An 18,225-nucleotide genomic window follows, 5' to 3' on the forward strand; every position below is an offset into this window, starting at 1 on the left:
AAATAGAAGAACCAAATATGTCCATTGTGAAATGTTGTGTTGTTCATTGTGTTAGCTGGATGGCTCAATATCTGTAATGGTCAGGAGATTAAAGAAACTGATTATTCCTCAATTCCAGATTCACATAAAAAAAGGCACAGATGTAACCTGCTGTCTGGCCAGCACTCACCTCTTTGGAGGAAAGCACCACGCAGATCTTGGCAGCAGGATGGGGGTGAGTGGCTGTCCTGTGTGTCCGTCCACAGTGCTTATAGACGGACTGGGGAATCGACTGACACCCTGGGTTGCAACTCCAACCATGCCGGTGTTGTTGGCGTTATTGATGTTGGCGTTTGAGCCTGATGAGGAGTAAGAGGACGGGGTGAAAGTGGTCGAGTCCATGAGCTTCTCATGGGACGGGCTCTCACCTTCGCAAGGTGAGCCCTTCTGGCTGATGTGCAAGGGACGCTGGGTAGTGAAGGACTGTGGGAAGGACACGCGGCCATCACTCTGGTTGTAGTAGTTGACATGGTTGCCGAACAACCCACCCGTTCGCTGTGGAACGAGAGGAGAGAGGGCGAAGACACCAAAGAGAATGGCAGAAAAAGACAGGAAGTTAAATTTTGTCTAAAAATTTGTATATTCTACTACACTCACATTCACCGCTAGCAGCAACAATTTACTCATTGTTAAAATGCTAAACCTTTTGTTACAAACCAAGGAGAGGTATAATTTGCGATGCAGAAAAAATGTAAATGTATTTTTTACAATAGAAGCAGAAATTAAATCTAAATTAGGATTTGAAAAATTTGAAATAAATTACACCTAAATTTTGGTGTTAAATCTCAACATTTTATATTAACTGAGTATCAGATCAGTTTGATTTTATTACATATTCTGTTAACAACTGCTGCTCAAAAATAATGTAGAACAATTATTATTATTATTCTTGTTTGTTTTGCAGCGGACAAAACATGAGCATATGAATGTAGCAGTGATGGTGAAATGGAAAGCTGCTAACTAGCTTACCTCAGCTTACCTATCAGCGAGGCAGTAGAAGACACTGTGTGTGTGTGTGTGTGTGTGTGTGTGTGTAGGACTTCCAGTGCTCAATCATTTGTTGTAATATAATTGTGTGTTTGATTTTGTGGTTTTGTTGTGTTTTATATTTGTCATCCCATATAAAGCCCTGATGACCACTTCCAAGTGTACTCCAGTATCTGCAGTGATTGGCAGCCAAGCTATGTGGTGGAAAATGAGGCTTTTAAAAATATTTTTGGATAATCTGAGCACATGCGAGCATGTATATGTATGTGCATGGAGCGATACTACGACTTGAAGCTGGGCGGTAATCATCTCGCTCTCTCTTTCTCTCTCTGGAGAGTGAGTGAAGGTGTGTGTATCCAACCTTTACCCTGAAGATATCGTCCTCAGATGCAGCCGACACAGGCTCCTTCAGGCCTTTATCCATCTCCTCCTCCACAGTCAGGTCTCCAGAGATGGCCCTCCGAATCTCTGGACCAATATCGTGCAACGTCCGCAGGCCCGCCTACACAAAAAGAAAATCACCACAAAGTGTTGCACTTATCTTGCAATAACACAGAGACTGACATGTTTATTTTGCTGTCAAAACCCTGAAACAAGGCCCCTGCTCTTACAAATTTTTTTTTTATGGCTGTGTTCTGAATGCCTTGATGATATAACACACATATACAGATTTATGATCAAGAGATAAGAACGTTTCTGTGTGGGTGTGTGTACCTGCAGAGAGAGGGCAGTTTTCGGAGGCACCTTGGCCACCAGCCCTTGTTCTTTCCTCTTCTTAAACTTGCGGAAATATTCCTGGATGAGGAAGGTTGCGTAGAACTTCCCGACTGTTACCTCATCATCTGCAAGAAATAAACACATTGTAATGATGACAGGCAAATGTTTGCAGATATCGCCTCACAAGTATTTGTGCATACAATAAATTCAATCATCGTATTCTTACCACCAGCAGGGGGCACCACTTGATCTAAGAGCTTCATGCTGGTTCTCTTCCAGATCTTCTTCACAATTGCCCTCAGTTCCTCATTGGCCTGCTCAAGGTTACCTGTACACACATGAACAGTGGATATAGTGAATATTCAAAGAAGGAGCTTCCCAGTAGCACACTACATAAACACAAAGCCAATCCATAAGCCTCTACATGACTCTATATGCATTTCCACTTAGAGGACAGTGTATTGTTGGTACACTGGGTCTCAGAATTCCCAGGATTGTGTCTGGATTAGAGTGTTCATGTGTCTGTTACCTTCCGTCTTAATCCTGAGTGCGGTTCTGACCAGGGCAAACAGTGTGGCGTTGAACATTACAGTTCCATCGCTGTTCAGAGGCATGTTCATTGACACTAGACGCTACGAGAGATAGAACACACATACATGGTGAAGCACGCTGTAACACAGGTTCACTTTCCTTCTCAGGAGCCAATAAATACTGATCACTGGTCATTTATTGACGATGAACTTCCTCTGTGTCTCTATATGTACAATCTATTGTCCAAGTGTCATTGTGGAAGATGTTATGAGCTGAGATGGTACATTCTGAATATCCCTCTGAGACCATGTTTAAGAATTTGTGGGACTGTGCTTGTGTTTACCTTGCAGGCAACTCTGTGGGGACAAAGCTTTCCAAAGCCGAGGGGAGGCTGGATTCTCCGGAGCAGAGTCACCACATCAAGATGCTTTATCCTCCCCCTGAATTCAGAACAGACGTCACATGAGAGAAACTCTCTGCACAACCTCTGCTGATCAAAGTATCATTATTCTGATGAACAGACATGGTCAGGTCAGTCATATTGTCATGATGAACCTACTTGGCTTCTGGGTCATATTCAGCCCAGATCCTCTTGAACTCGTCAAGATGATGCGGCCCCAGGATCGACCAGTCACGCGTCAGGTAGTCAAAGTTGTCCATGATGACAGCCACAAACAGGTTGATGATCTGGGGAGAATCAGGAGTCAGTCAGAATCTATACTATCAATATGTAATCAAATCCAGATTGTCTGTTTCAAATTATATGTTACTTTATGCAGTGAACTAATCTAAAATCTCTTGTCTCTTTCAATGTGTATTTGAAACCATTAATTTTCCATTAAAGAAAGTTTGCCTGTTTTTAAACACTCTCTTTTTGCTCTTCTTACAACAGGAATATTAGAAACATTTCTTATTGGGTCTCTCTTCTCACCAGAAAGGCACAGAGCATGTAGAAGCTGACAAAGTAAATGATGGCAAACTGGCTGCCACAGTCCTCGTGTGTCGAGCTGTTCTCATTGGTGGATCCCTTCTCACATGGCTGATTGGGCGAGCACGCCAGCATGATCTCCTGCCACGCCTCACCAGTTGCACATCTGACAGACGGATACATGCACAAACACACAGACACACAAACACAAATATGCACACGCACCAAAATATACGCATGCAAAGATACACAGATATAAATACACCAAAGAAATATATAGAGGCACACAAACATGCATAGATATGCACATATGGGCAAAAGTGCACCAGGAGTCACATGTGCATTTATGCATAAACACGTGCAGACACAAGGATGTGTGCACGTGTGCACAGAAGCACATAATACACAGACACACACATATACACAAGTACAAGAATGAAAAGAGGGAGACATAAACATAAATACAATTATTAGAGCAAGAACAGCATAAAACATGTCCTGACATACAATTTACAGAGCATATATGAAGAAATTTGATTTTGTATTTGATTTCACTGATCTGCATTCTGAATACTATATTTATTAAAAACTGCCTAATAAATTTGAGGGAATGACTGAGTTACTCTTACGCATAGAAAATATGAGGTATCAAAGTACACTCTCTATCTCTGAATTGAAGTTGACATATATTCCTTGAAGGGGACTGTACAGAATATGAGCTTGAACCAGCTTGAACCTTGGCAGTAAAACCGGCTTGTGGTGCAAACTGAAATAACATTTTTGTAACTAAAGTTACAGCTTGACATCTACAGATATCATGGTGTTAAAGAGAAGAGGTCAAGAGGAGATCAAGAAGGAAAAATAAAAGTAAAGTGATGTGGAATCACAGACATGAATGCTGCACAGAAAGCAGAAGATGTTTATTTTAAATCACAGTTACTCATTAAGAGAAAGACAAAAGAGAAATGTAGAAAATTAGGGCGAAAAAGCACAATGTGATGATGAAGAGTGTAGCAGTCTTCCTCACCTGAAGAGCAGCAACACTGCCTGAGGGAACGTCTGGAAATTGTTGTTCCTGTTGATCTGCGTGTGGTCCCGCAGCGCTATCTTACCAAACATCTGTACAGGAGGGATGTAAGTAGTCACAGCACACAGCATATGATGTCAGCGTTGAAAAGAGGAAGTCAAACAGAGTTAGAGGCCAGCTGTCCACAGAAAATCAAATCATAGTGTATCCCACGCATCATCAGTGACATAAACTATACAACGGCTTGTTGAAGAGAGAAAAACAGACAAGAGACAGGAAGTAGAGAGACAAAGATAGACAGTAACAAGGTTGCACGAGTGGGGAGAAAAGTGGAGGAGAGAAGGACGTTGTGACTGAACAGGAACTCTGGGTGACAAGACTCCAGGAGGACAGACACAGGACGAGGGCTTTGCTAAAAGAGAAATGGAGAGAGAAGAAAACAACAAGACAGAAGGAGGGAAAAGAGGGGACAAGTCAACTGCTTACCTGCATGCCGATGACAGCGTATATGAAGAATAGCATCACTATAAGCAGAGCTACGTATGGCAGAGCCTGAAGAGAAGAGAGACACATTAGTGACACATTGTCTTCAGCATTATCCTGCACAAAGGCTGGAGCTCATTCACTTTCATTCACATCTCACACATCAAATTAATCTAAGAATTAAATGTGAACATATTTTGTTTTGGTAGTTGATGAAATGAAAGTGAGCTGATCTGCAGTCCCGTGTGGCACAACACCAAAAACAATCCAGGGCAAATCATCTGACTTAGGAGTGAAAAACCTCAGTAAAATACAAACTGCTCTCTGAGATTAGTCAGGAGACCAGTCTCACTGTATGGTGCATAAACCAGAAGAGGTATTTACACACCTGGACAGCTGTGTGGAAACTGAGCTCCTGACTAACATTAACCCTTGTGCCTGGGAGAGCAGGGCCAAAACATGACACTTCTACAAAGAGGAAAAGGTTTAGATTTTCTGTCTGAAAGGCTTTTGGTGCCAAGTACAGCAACATGTTCATGACCACTGCTGATTTTAAACTGAACACCATGATTGTGGTTGTTGCTGAATTGCCAGCGTTTTTAAATTTGACTCTACGCTGCCATGAAGTGGCCCAACTTATCTAACACAAGAGAGAGAACAGATTATTTTAATGTCCCCGTAACTCTCTATCAAATGATTTCATTTTTGGTGGAGTGCTCCTTTAAACTCATCTACTACTTTACCCGCCTACAGGGAAGGGTGAACTCTTAGGGGTTAGTCGTAGGGTGTTTGAGAGTAAGAAGGGTAGAAGAAAAAGATATGGAGGAAGATGAGAAGAGATAGGAAGATGAGTAAAAAGATTGCTGGTTAAGTTTTTTGAGTTCCTGCCTGTTTCCCAACTTCATGTGCCTACATCCCTTTTCTACCTCCGCAGCGAGACTCTTAAACCACCTCTCCGTTACCTCACCCCTTCCCTCTTTCTTTCCCTCCTCGTTGGTGATACTGCGGGTAAACAGGCAACACAGTCTTGTGTCCCATCCCACTGACTTTCTAAACAAACAGGAGGCGGAGATGAGGAGGGATCAGGCGAGGAAAGGAAATGTGGCTTGTGAGACTCCACCAGGCTGGATTTACACAAGAACAAGGATATTTTAGCTCCATGTGACTCAGATTAATATTGATAACCATTAAACAAACTCATTCTGTTACACCTGCAACTGGGAAGTTATCTTTAAAATCATTTTGCCAAGTTTAGATCATAAAATCTGGTAAAAACTCGGTAAAAATGCGTTCTAGTCTGGTGTTCAGAGACGAGCACCATTCGGGGTCACATTAAGGTTAAAGCCCCACTTTTTTCTCTGCCTTCTCTGTTCTGTGCAAAACCAATTCCCTAGCATGTTGTGTCCGGTTCTCCCCTCACTTGGAAGGATTTGATGAAGGTCCACAGCAGGGTCCGAATCCCTTCCCCGCGAGACAGCAGCTTCACCAGCCTCATCACGCGGAACAGCCGGAAGAAGGTGATGGAGATCCTGGCGTTCTCTTCAGAGTTCTGCAGTCCCTTTTGGTGGGGTTTGGTGTTTTTGTTTTTAGAAAAAAACACAAGGACGCATGGGGACACATGCAGATAGGCAAGGGAGGGAAACACACACACACACACACACACACACACAATCATTCAGACATACATACATACATGCATATTCACACACAGAAATGCAGACAAACATTTGTATGCATATTAACACCCACACATACATGTGGATGTAAATATACATGACGCACACACACACACACACACACACACACACACAACACACACACACACACACAAACACACACACAGACACACACACACACACACACACACACTCAGTTAATAAATGGAAATCTGCGTCCTACAAAATCCCATCAAAATCAACTGACAAAATAGATCTGGGAGAGAATCGGGCAATCACGCTTATTTGTGTGGCTTCATGGAAAAATCACTCGGCAACAAAGAGACCAGCTGTCAGCTTCCTAAAAACATCAACTTCAGCTAAACTGAACACGTCCAACCATGCAGTCAGACAAGTCAACGTACTTTACAGCAATCACATTAACTGTCTTTATAGGAAGCTATCTGAAATATCAAAACTGAAAAAAAACAATGCCTGGATATTTCTTCCATCCCAGCCCGCCACTGTTCCCTCTGCCTCACCTCATTCTTGTCATAATCAGCGTGAAGAAAGGTGTTTTTTATTCCTATATCCTATTACGAGTAAATCTAGTGTTGCGGTGACATTTCTTTTACAAGCATTAAAACACTTTATGAACCCCTGAGGAAAATCTGAGCTGAGCTATTTGGTTATTCATCACCTGTATAGACTGAAAATCTAACTGGAACTGGTCCGCAGGGACTTCCATTGATGGAGGTAAGCTCTTTCATAAATCACTGATAACAATTCACAACAGATACAGAACAAAAATTCCAGCCTACGCGTAGATTAATATTTCAATAAATCATATAGGCAGGCTAATTCTCACAAAACAACTGGCCAACAGGTGGAAGAATCCACACGTGACATCTAGATAAGGATATTTCTGCCAGTGCAACCACTGCCAGATAAAAAATATATATTTTCAAGTATGGGCATGCAATGTTTTGTTTCTCTGGGTATTTAAAAAATCAATAATTTGGTAAACCTTGGATTCTTTAATTCAAATGATGCCCTAAGTACAGGCTTTCTAACAGTCTATTGTCCCAGCAGTCATCCACTGGAAATAACTTCATAATGAAATATTCAGTCATCTTGCTGAGTGCTATTCTAATACAGATTTATTTATTTATGCTGCTGCTCCTCATTCTCTACGACAAAATATCTGTGTAAAGCATCATGCAGTTAATACAGCGGCTATGGACCCGGGATATTATTTATAATTACACCACAAACAGCAGATGAATCAGACGACACCTATAATTAGCCAGCTCATACGCGTACTAAGTAATCAGTAAATGTAACAGTAAAAATTACAAAAATATTAACAAAAAAGTAAGAAACTTTAAAAAGGAAATATTCTCAACCACATAAGTAATATTTCTACCATAACAACCTGACCAGTATAATACCAAACTACATCAGTCTTGTCTGTAATAATTAAATGTGACCCCAAAGACACAACATCAACCTGAATCTGTTTTTGCCATTTGTGTTTTTCCAAGAAGCCATCAATTCTTAATACTAATCCCACAGTGATTATACAGAGTGCTCCTCAAAAGAACGTGCCATTCTCCACACATCTTACTGCAGTTTGGGATAACAGATATCACATATTACTTTTCAACAGATATCTGGTTTGTTAAAATGTTTTTGGGGAAATTGAAATGAATTAAAATTGTCTTAAATATTGGTATGATAGTGTTGAAGTGCTGTCTGCATATTTCTCTGCTGCAGTGTTGACAAGTAACTCAAGACATGAGTTGTCCCAAACATCCACAGACAGATGTGCAGAAGATGACACGCAGCTCTGAGGAGTGGAAATGAAATTTTTGTTACTGCAAGTAATATCACAACTGGACCACAGTAGGCGCCATTGCACCATTGAGAGAGTGAGTGGGCAGTGAGCAGGAGCGGTACAGTGACAGTAAGTGTAACAGAGAGAGAGAGAGAGAGAGAGAGAGAGAGAGAGAGAGAGAGGGGTGAAGAATAGTTTGAATTATTCAGAGACATGCAAACAAATAGACATATTCACAGGTAGACAGACAGACGTAGATAGATAGATAAATAGATAGACAGACAGACAGACAGACAGACAGATAGATAGATAGATAGATAGATAGATAGATAGATGGCAGGCAAGTGGAGGAAAGAGAGACAGCGTGGTAGCGTGACCATGATGGCTTGCATCGAGGAAGAGGGAGGAAATTACAAGCCATGGGGAGGTGGGGGGGCAGTGGGCACCAAGGCAACAACAATAGCCACTCAAGGAAAAACTCTCAAGACTCCAGTTATACTATACCAACACAGTACAGTGTCCTTCACTGTACATACAAACATATATATATATATATATATATATATATATATATATATATATATATATATATATTGTACATATCAACATGTACAAAGTACAGACAACAGCTATATAAATATTACTCTGGACATGCTGCAGAAGATGAGAGCAGCAGTGACAGAGAGGAGACGACAGGATGAACGAGAAGCCAAAAGTTCTGGATCGTACCATGTACGGCGTAGCAGGAGGAGGGATGGAAGGATAGAGGGATGGAGGGATGGTGGAAGAGGTAGGGAGGCGGACGAGGTTACCGTCGGAGCGTACCATTGGCCTTACCACAGGGGGGTGAGAGGAGGAAGAGGAGGAGGAGGAGGACGAAGAGGAGGAGGACGAGGAGGAGTCAGCTGGCTTTAAGGAAAGGCAACAAAGATCAGCACCAGAGCAGCGCCTTGCTGTGAAGTGTGTGTGTCACCGTGCATGTGTGTGTGTCACTGTGCATGTGCATTTGTGTGTGTGCGTGTGTGTGTGTGTGTGTGTGTGTGTGTGTGTGTGTGTGAAAAACAATAAGAAATGCTGCCCTTTGCAACAAAAACCACCAGGCTCGTGAAGGTTCAGCCTCTGATCAGCCATCACAGTGTGGAGAGGTGAAAAAACACAATTTCATCTCGACCATGAGGGAGATTTCTCTGAGATGTTACCGCAGATAGCGACTGGCTTCATCCTCTGTGAGGGCCACATCAGACTGAATTATCAAAAACACTGGCAGGCTGAAACGTGGAGGAACATTGGGGACATTTCTGCCCCTCGCCTTGAGGGCCAAAATAATGAATGATGGTCTGGGGCAGCCACACGGGGAAAAGGTTGACTGTGTACCTGTCCATGTGAAAAATCTATATACAGTTTCTATATCGTGTGAACTCATGGATGTGTGTGTGAGTGTGTGTGTGTGTGGTGGGGGACAGAATGGCGCCTCTGTAGCTGTCTGTTTTTCTTTCTGCCAGCTGAAGCAACAGTGTAGTGACAAGTTGTTGCAGCTTTACTTTAACAAAGGCTACGTTTACCAAATGCATTGTGGCATTAAAAGACAATGCCTGCTCACACAGGGTGTTATTTAAACTGTTATTTGACCTTTTTACTTTCAGGTCAAAGAGGCATCAGATAAAATCATCTCAGTCAGTTCCACTTATGACAAAGATGATTTTTGTAAATCAGAGCCCACAGATATTTAAATAACACCAAGCAGCACAAAGATAACACACTGTAGGGAGACACCTACTGGTCATACTTGCTACTGCAACATTTTAGACAGCTGAGTGGTAGATCAACAAGTTAAGTTCAATCTATGACTCAAGAGCTGTTCACTCAGCTTTCATATTGGCCCTGTTAAAATACCTTAGCATGAAATGAATAGGTGAGATTATCTTCATCACCAGAAAGGAAAGGGAAAAGAAAGAAAACAAGAGAGAAAGGGAAAGAATTTCAGACAGAATGGAAGAAGTAGGAAATCAAGAAAAGCAGAACAAATAAGTGAAGGAAGGTAGAGGTTGAGAATAAACCAGAGAAAAGTTTGAATGAAGGATTGAATAAAGGAAGGAGAGAATAAAGCATATAAAGGAATTATAACAGGGCCATACACAAAATTTATGGTCACACACACTAATGTTAGACACAGAGTAACTATTTATTACTATTTTTACCTGCAAACCTGCATGCAACAGTATTTACTGTTTTTCTAATCAACCAGAAACCATGACTAGTTATTTGCAAATTACAGGAATGTATAAAGAGAGGAGAGGGCTTGAAGATGTATACATCTATATTTATATCTATATATAGTTGAGTGTAAAATGTACTAGAATGGGGAAGTGGTCTCAGACCTGGACTCCAATAAGTCCGATAAAGAAGTGGGGTGCATTGTGGTGTGAAGGGAAGTAAAACTGGGGGAAGTAAGGACGGAGATAGTGATGGATAAAGTAAAGGAAGATATGCAGGAGGGAAGGAAGGAAGCAGGGAAGGAAGATGGCAATGATACTCCGTAAGAATAGATCAAGTTAAAAGGGTTTAAAAATAATTGTGAATGTGCGTACATGTGTGTGTGAATTACACAAAGGGCTGGCTGCATTAATTTAACCACAGTTTAAATCTGAATTTGGTTCAGTTTCAAAGTCAAATCAAAGTTTAGAATCATAATCAGGCTAATTGAAATTATTCCTCATTATTATGTTTGTCATTACGAATGACACAAAACACATTTCAGGGACTACAGTGGACGTGTGGCCCTGGAGAATGTGTGTGCTGACAAAGTAAATAAAAAACAAATCTATATGGAATCTGTAAATACATATGCAGTCGTCATTTCAGGCTGAACACCATGCAGATGTGAGTTACTGTAGCTAACTGGATTTATTTACATTAAACGGAAAATTTGCTTTTTTCTCACATTGCACAGAATTTTTTTCAAGCACAAACTTCATCAGTTCAGTCAGTTCAGTAGGTAACATGGGTTTTTTTTGTTTATACACATTTCTGCTCCTCATTTTTACTGTAGATATTGTTATAATACTGCAACATACAGTGAAATTACTTTTCATTGTATTCATAGTGTAATGGGATGAAAAACAAACAACAAACTATGTTTTTCTTTTCATTAATTGAATATAAAGCCAATAATGGGTATATGGGACCCATGTTACCCAGCTTGCATTTCAGGTGAGCAAGTGGCACCACAAACCATTGAGGAAGAAGACAGAGAGAGAAAGAAAGATAAACATTCAGAACAGAAAACGGAACTCAAGTGAAAAAGCTCAGAAAGAGACCGGAGATAGATAGAGAGGAGGAGAAGAGGCATTCCAAAGATAAGAGAAAGAAAAGGAGAAATAAATGCAGTCCATACTGGCATCATCTGCAAGACACTGCTCAGAGCAAACCACTACCAATCAACTCACACTACTTCTACTCAAACCAGAACCAAAAAACGTAAAAAGAAACCATACACGGTTTAAGAAGCACCCTCAGGTTTCTGGGGTGAAGTAGAGACCCTGGATTCTATTTCGATGTTCACAAAAAAATGCACTAATCTACGTCAACAGGCACCCAACAGATCAGCAAAGCAGGTGCACTCAAATAAGATGTTTTATCCATTTAAAACATTTTAAAAGCTAGCCTGCTGCTGCACCTCACTGTGCACGTATGAAAGCAGTGACAGAGAGCTGGTTGTTGGCAAACCGCTGCCATTAGTCTCCAATTGCATTGCTCAATATGATAAAAAGCATTCACTTCAGTGTCTGATGAAATGCAGTGCCAGGCTTGAATTTAAAATGATTAAGTGACAGGGTCCCAGTTCAAAAACAATCAAAAGTTCTCAAAGGATTAAAGTGAGGACGGTTTCTTTAAAAAAAAAAAAAAGAAAAAAGAAAAGGTTGTTTTGGGCTCTTTGCCCAAATCATTAAAAACCACTAAAGAAGTAAAAAAAGACAAGACTTGGGGCATGCCTTTAGGTTAGAGGTGAAAAACTGTGACTCATTCAGAAAGAACTGCAAATCAATCAATCAAAACAAAGTGTGTAACACCAGTGACTTGTATAGATGACAAAGGTGTATATCTCTGGCCAAAGAAACCTTAGCATAAATGGCTACAGAAATGTTACATCTCAAATTCTTTATTTTATAAGCCATTTGTTAAACATCTGTATGTACCTTTATGTTCTTCTCTCTCTACACACAACCACACTTTACTTCTAGATCGGATAAATTCACTGTCTGCAAGGCAAAAACAGGATTTATGATCCATTTGTGATTCCCCCAACATCAAATTCCTGCAATAACAAGATAGAAAAACTGAATAAAACATATCATATCCCAGTAAAGTGAATAAAGCAGAGGGTTGTTTATACACAGATTCTTATTGGGTCAAATGGATTCCCTTTCTAAAGGCATGGAAACAAGTGCCACGTTCACATTCCCCTGGGATGCACTAGCCTGATTTGTATGTGTGGCCAGTGCTGTCTAAGGTAAAACACTGCACTCTGCTACGGGGGAACACACTGGAGTACCTCGTTGCAAAGAAAAGGATGTGCACAATGTCCTCTAACCAATACAGCACCCTGCTTACAGTTGAGGGTGTGAGAGTAATTCAGTTAGATCTTCAAACCTGTGTTGTTTTTTTGGCTTTTATACTTGAGAAATTTAAATTATTCACACCCTTGCTGATATTTAGAAAGAAAATGTTTCACATTCTCATCTCCTTTTGGTTGAATTAAGCTTTAACACAATTTGCCTCCAGTTCACTTTCAATCTGTGCGAGTGAGGGGGCTTTCTGTGGCAAAGCAAATCCTCAGAGTGGCTTTGCATGGAGTTCCACTTCAGTAAACTTTGACCTGCAAGATTCGCCTGCTGTCGCACGTTTTTGTGGGTTAATTTTTTTTTTTACCTTTTAACAGAGCTAGACTAGCTGCTTCCCCCTCCTTTTGCATCTTTATACAAAGCTAAGCTAATCAGACAAGACAATAAAGAGTATTTCCTTAAACTATTCCTCTAAAGGATCATTCTCGTTTGGTTTATTTTGATGGGTAACACTGAAACAATCATCATATCAAGAAATAATGATTCTGTCATCTGAGGTATTTTCACAAAATGTTTGTTGATGTAAAATGCAATGTTTTACAGATTACGATTTTGCAGATAAGGCATGAGATGTTAAAAAACAATATACTCTCCAACAATAACCTACTTCACAGAACATAAAATATTTTTTGTGTGATATTCAGCTCTTTGACCACTGTGGTCATAGTTTTCTAAAGAGGAATTCTGTGCAGCCACTCTGTAGGTTTGCACGGTTTTCAGACTATTCTCCTGCCAAAGAGCACTTAAAATATCACATGAATAAAACACCAATTATCCCTGAAGTGTAAATACGACAGACACTCAACATTTGACTTGTGTTTAGGATATTCATTCTTATTTACCCCACTATTGACCATAGAGCCTCCTTGTCGATAATAAATTAATTCATACATACATTTACATAAATTTCATGGGTCCTGAGTAAATCCATTTATAGATCAAATTGTTCCCCATGTATGCACTATTGCTACTATTGGATTAAAAAAAAGCAAATTGTTTTTTTCTCATTCGTATTTGAAGTTTCCGTGGTGATTTATGAATTGAGTTTCATGACCATAGGGTCAGAACACCCCTGTTCGAAAAGGAGCATCCGTAATCCTTTTTTTGCCTACTAAATCTAACATATACAGAAATGTACAAATAATAAAGTCATGCAGGCCTGGATATACCACCTTGTATCTGTCATGCTATATGGTCTCCATCATGCAATGGGAATGGATCAAATGGACCCAATGTGGAAAACAAACCCAAGTGCTGAGACAATGCAATAGGTTCTATACACAAATGCAATTGTTTCTGATGCTATTGATGCTCAGCAGACCAAGGCATGATACCTAAGGCAGTTTCAAATATGAGAAAACTAGAACAAAAAAACGACTAAAGAAAAAAAGAAAAGACAAGTTGGTTTACAGCTTTATCACACGGCTGAATACAAAATGAGCGACAAGGTACAGGCGTGCAAATTGTTTTGCTGCCTGGGTTGTTATTTATACTGTAAATATTGTGTTCAGGGTGGAGGGAAAAAAACCACAGAATTTATATTTACGCATGTATAAAAGTTCACAAACTCTTCAGAGGACACAGTGCTCTGATTTGATTGTGCCACATCTGGCTGCTTTTCACTGCCAGACTTATTCAGCCATCTATTAAGTTCAAATGTTGTGCAGCTAAAGTTTCCTAATCATTTGAAAGCATGCGAGATGGGTATCGGCACTCGGTCTGTTTGTGTGTGTGGGAATGGCAGAGCGGGCAGGCAGGAAGGGAGGGAGGGAGTTGGACTACTTACGTTAACCTCAGTGATCGCTATGTCAACAATGCTACCCACAACTATCAAGGCATCAAATGTGTTCCATGCATCAACAAAATAATGCTGCGTAGGGGTGGACAGAACAGAAAAACAACAGAAAAAAAAGAACAGAACATAAGACATTTATAAAGATGGAAAGAACGGAAATTAAAGGAGAGAGGAGAAAAATAAGATAAAAAACATTATATATACTTGAGCACTGGAGTTTTTACTCGGGGGGAGAAAAGGGAGAGAATCAACAAAATTAAACGGCAAAGAAAAGAAAAGAAGTTGCAGTCTGGAAGAGATGGACAGCAGAGGAGGAGGAGCAGCAGCGATCAGTCATGCTTGAGGAATATGTCAACAACATGAACAACAGTAAAGAACAAATTGCAACAAAATCACAACCAAAAAAACACCCGTTGCTGCAGTTAAAAAAAGAAAAAAGAAAAGGTGTGTGAGGCTAGTTGTGATTGGTCAGTGAGTTAGTTCAGTTTGAGTTAGTTCAGTTAGTTAGGGAATCAAACCTGAGGACATGTCTGACAAAAAATAAATAATAAAAAAAGAAGAACCCAACAACATTTGAGATATTGTAAGGACGACGCAACGCTAAACCCTGCCTCTGTTGACTCAACTTTTTTTTTTTTTAATCAAACCCTGGAAGAAGATCACTCTTGTTGAGGAACCTTTGCGGCTGGGGGTCGCCTGAGTGGCGGTGGCGGCCATCTTGGATTTAAGGAAGTAGGAAGAGAACAGGGATGAGGTAGAAGGAGGGAAAGAGAAGGTAGACAAAGAAGAGAGAGAGGTGGTGGAGAAAAGACAGCACGACAAACGAAAGAAGAGTTGACGGAAATTAAAGATACAGAAGAAGTAAGGGGGCACAAGACAGAGAGAAAGGAGGAGAGACAAGGAGACTGAAAGTGGGCATCGTACTTACGTTGATCTCACTGAGAATGACGTCTATTATGCTGCCAATTACGATGAGGAAATCAAACACATTCCAGGGATCACTAAAGTACCCCTACACAGGATGAGGTGAGCGGGAGGAGGAGGAGGGTAGGAAAGGTAGGTTAGAAGGAAAACAACATCTGCTGCCACTTCGCAGCCTTAATAAGGTAGTATGAGGTTTCACAGTAAACTGAGGACAAACAAAGTAATCGCTTGATAAACCAACACAAACAGAAACATTTGAATACGCTTGAACAGAATCAACTTGTTTCCATTGCAGTATCTGTTCATCGAGTGCTGTAAATGTCCTGCTCTATTAGCGATAGTGTTACAGATGGTAATTATTTATGTCTTCTGCCTGCATCTCGGGATGATTCTGCAATGCTGTGGTGGTGATTAATGAAAGGTCACTATGTTTACTTAAATCGTTCTGGGCAATTCATCATCAGCTGCGGCACAAAGTGAGTCTGATGAAAAAACATATTTGTAGCTTCAGGCTAAACAGTATTATTTAGGCTGATAAAACACATTGATAGCATCTGTACTTATACTTAGAAAAATTATAATGAATAAAGGATTGTGTTATTTACTTGTGTGGACTAGTGTGTACTACAGTGAACTTGAAAAGCTGATGGCAAAGATGTGACAAGAAGACTTTCTTTTCTTTTCCTTCCAGAAACATTTTCATTCAGATTATCATCAGATTGTTTTTTTTATCACTGGGCTAGGAGCTATCATGTTTTTTTCCATGTTAACAATAAGATGGGAGAAAGATGGCTGGATTTGAAGGATTACTATCTGAATAATGACATGTGAGGCCTTTACATTTTTTCTTACACTGTAAGTCTGCTGAGGTAAACATACGGGATAATTAACTTTTAACTAATGCTATTAAACATGTTTTATCTGCTATCATTGAATACTGTAATTGTTATAGTTGATTAGACCAGGGATAAGAATTAACATTGAAAGAACATTGGTTAAACGGAGCTCAGCATTAGTATCCAAATACTGATGTATGTAAACATATTATAGATTTAACATGGCTTTCAGTACAGTGGGAATTCAAACCATACAACACAATAAAAATAGGGATGAAACTTGTTAAAAGTTAAAGCATATGTCTTCTCCATTTTACTTGACTGAAAGGTGCTGAAATACCTAAGGAGAAAAAGTGTTAGTCAGCCGCTCCTCAATGTGCAATAGCTGATTAAGGCAAAAGTTTAATAAAGTCAAACCAGAAACAACAAGGCACATACTTAAAATGATTCTTACTACCCCATCCAGGTTTAGGGAGATAAGAGGCTAATTTCATTAGCACTGTTCAATATGTCGTCATGCTGCACTATCGACTAAGATTTATATAAAGATTCATATCTCTACTAGTGAAACTCCAACATGGTGATTTTCAAAAAAAGTGCAGTTTAAAATATTAATTGATGTAAACACGAAATAACATTAGATAACTAATAGAGCACAGCATGATGTCAATTCCCAAGGCCTACATTTGTCCTGTGCAATTAAGGGGTTGATTCGAACTGGGGCTGCTTATGCCTCTTGACACTATAAGGCATGCGTTATGTTATTCAGACTAAATGGTCTATGTCGATAATTACTTTCCAAAGTAATTACTAGATATCCATCTTTCATCCATTCTAATAAAAAACAAATTTTTGTAGAACAAGATTTGGATTCTGGAGCTAAGTGGAATAACAAAATAATTTTAAAGGTTTTAATTAGTTGTTTGAGTTTGTTTGTTTTTAGTTTATTTTAACTTTAACTCAAATATTGGCCTTTTTCTGGAAACCAATCATTCCAAAAACTAACCACAATTAAGTTTACATATGCAACGAATAAGTAAACTAGGAACAGTCATATAAAATAAATAATGGTAGTTTGAATTGATGCTTTAGAATTGAGTTGCTATTTGGTTCAATGTAATCTATAAAAACCATCAATTACTGGGAAGTCTTGCATGTTAAATTCTATATATCTACAAAGCTATAATACAGATAAGAGTACAGAGATAATTTGGTCTCAGTGCTGATTGTGTTCAATTTTTTACTTCCTCTGTTGGAAAAGGGGAGGAGGCATTCCCATCTGTTACAATTTAAAAAGCTGATGCACCAGGAAATTCTATGACTGCACCAATAAACCCACACATATACATGTACATAGCAACAACAGTGGGGTAACAAGGGAGCAGCGAGATTAAAAAACCACATGTTGTTGTCGGCCACTAATCACGTTTCAAATCCGCGGTATTTTAATTATCATCTGGTGGAAATCAAAAAGGGATTAGGAATGTACAGAACAACATCAGTGAGCAGTTGTCTGCAGTAAAAAAAAAACATGATTCAGTGGCTGTAATGTCTTTGCTATTTTTCTTACAGGTTGTAGCAAGTAGTAAGTAGAGTAGTGCAGATTTGTGTGTTAGCTAATCTTCTGCCAAACAAAACGCTTTTTCTGTGCTGCTCCACTTTGATCTACTGTATTTTACTCTGTTGCTCTGTGCTGTTATTCTATCCTGCAGTTAGAGTAGTGGACCTACCCTTGGTTTGAAGGCAATCAGTTTCAGGATCATCTCCACAGTGAAGAGTCCAGTGAAGAGCATGTTGAGGATGTTCATGGCGTCATTGAAATTTTTGGTCTGTCCATGATGCTG

The 18,225-nt window shown here is 39.8% G+C and overlaps 1 protein-coding gene across 27 annotated transcripts in view; it reads right to left on the reverse strand.

Annotated features, from left to right (window-relative positions):
- Window positions 1-18,225, reverse strand: part of cacna1c (calcium channel, voltage-dependent, L type, alpha 1C subunit) — a 175,689-nt gene that overhangs the window by 15,079 nt on the left and 142,385 nt on the right. For 14 of the 27 annotated variants that reach the window (XM_069520324.1, XM_069520333.1, XM_069520331.1 and 11 more), the window contains 14 exons: window positions 18,112-18,222; window positions 15,550-15,633; window positions 9,030-9,113; window positions 6,133-6,270; window positions 4,716-4,781; window positions 4,230-4,321; window positions 3,206-3,368; window positions 2,834-2,961; window positions 2,618-2,714; window positions 2,273-2,375; window positions 1,970-2,071; window positions 1,741-1,868; window positions 1,388-1,528; window positions 170-534 (listed from right to left, as the gene is read on the reverse strand). In XM_069520324.1, coding sequence (XP_069376425.1) covers window positions 170-534; window positions 1,388-1,528; window positions 1,741-1,868; window positions 1,970-2,071; window positions 2,273-2,375; window positions 2,618-2,714; window positions 2,834-2,961; window positions 3,206-3,368; window positions 4,230-4,321; window positions 4,716-4,781; window positions 6,133-6,270; window positions 9,030-9,113; window positions 15,550-15,633; window positions 18,112-18,222 — 1,802 coding nt within the window. Of the gene's footprint in view, window positions 1-169; window positions 535-1,387; window positions 1,529-1,740; window positions 1,869-1,969; window positions 2,072-2,272; window positions 2,376-2,617; window positions 2,715-2,833; window positions 2,962-3,205; window positions 3,369-4,229; window positions 4,322-4,715; window positions 4,782-6,132; window positions 6,271-9,029; window positions 9,114-14,612; window positions 14,697-15,549; window positions 15,634-18,111; window positions 18,223-18,225 lie in introns of all 27 variants that reach the window. The other 13 variants (XM_069520342.1, XM_069520345.1, XM_069520349.1 and 10 more) reach the window with 7 other exon arrangements.

This window comes from Paralichthys olivaceus, chromosome 23 (assembly GCF_024713975.1).
Source record: "Paralichthys olivaceus isolate ysfri-2021 chromosome 23, ASM2471397v2, whole genome shotgun sequence".
NCBI classification, from domain to species: Eukaryota; Metazoa; Chordata; class Actinopteri; order Pleuronectiformes; family Paralichthyidae; genus Paralichthys; species Paralichthys olivaceus.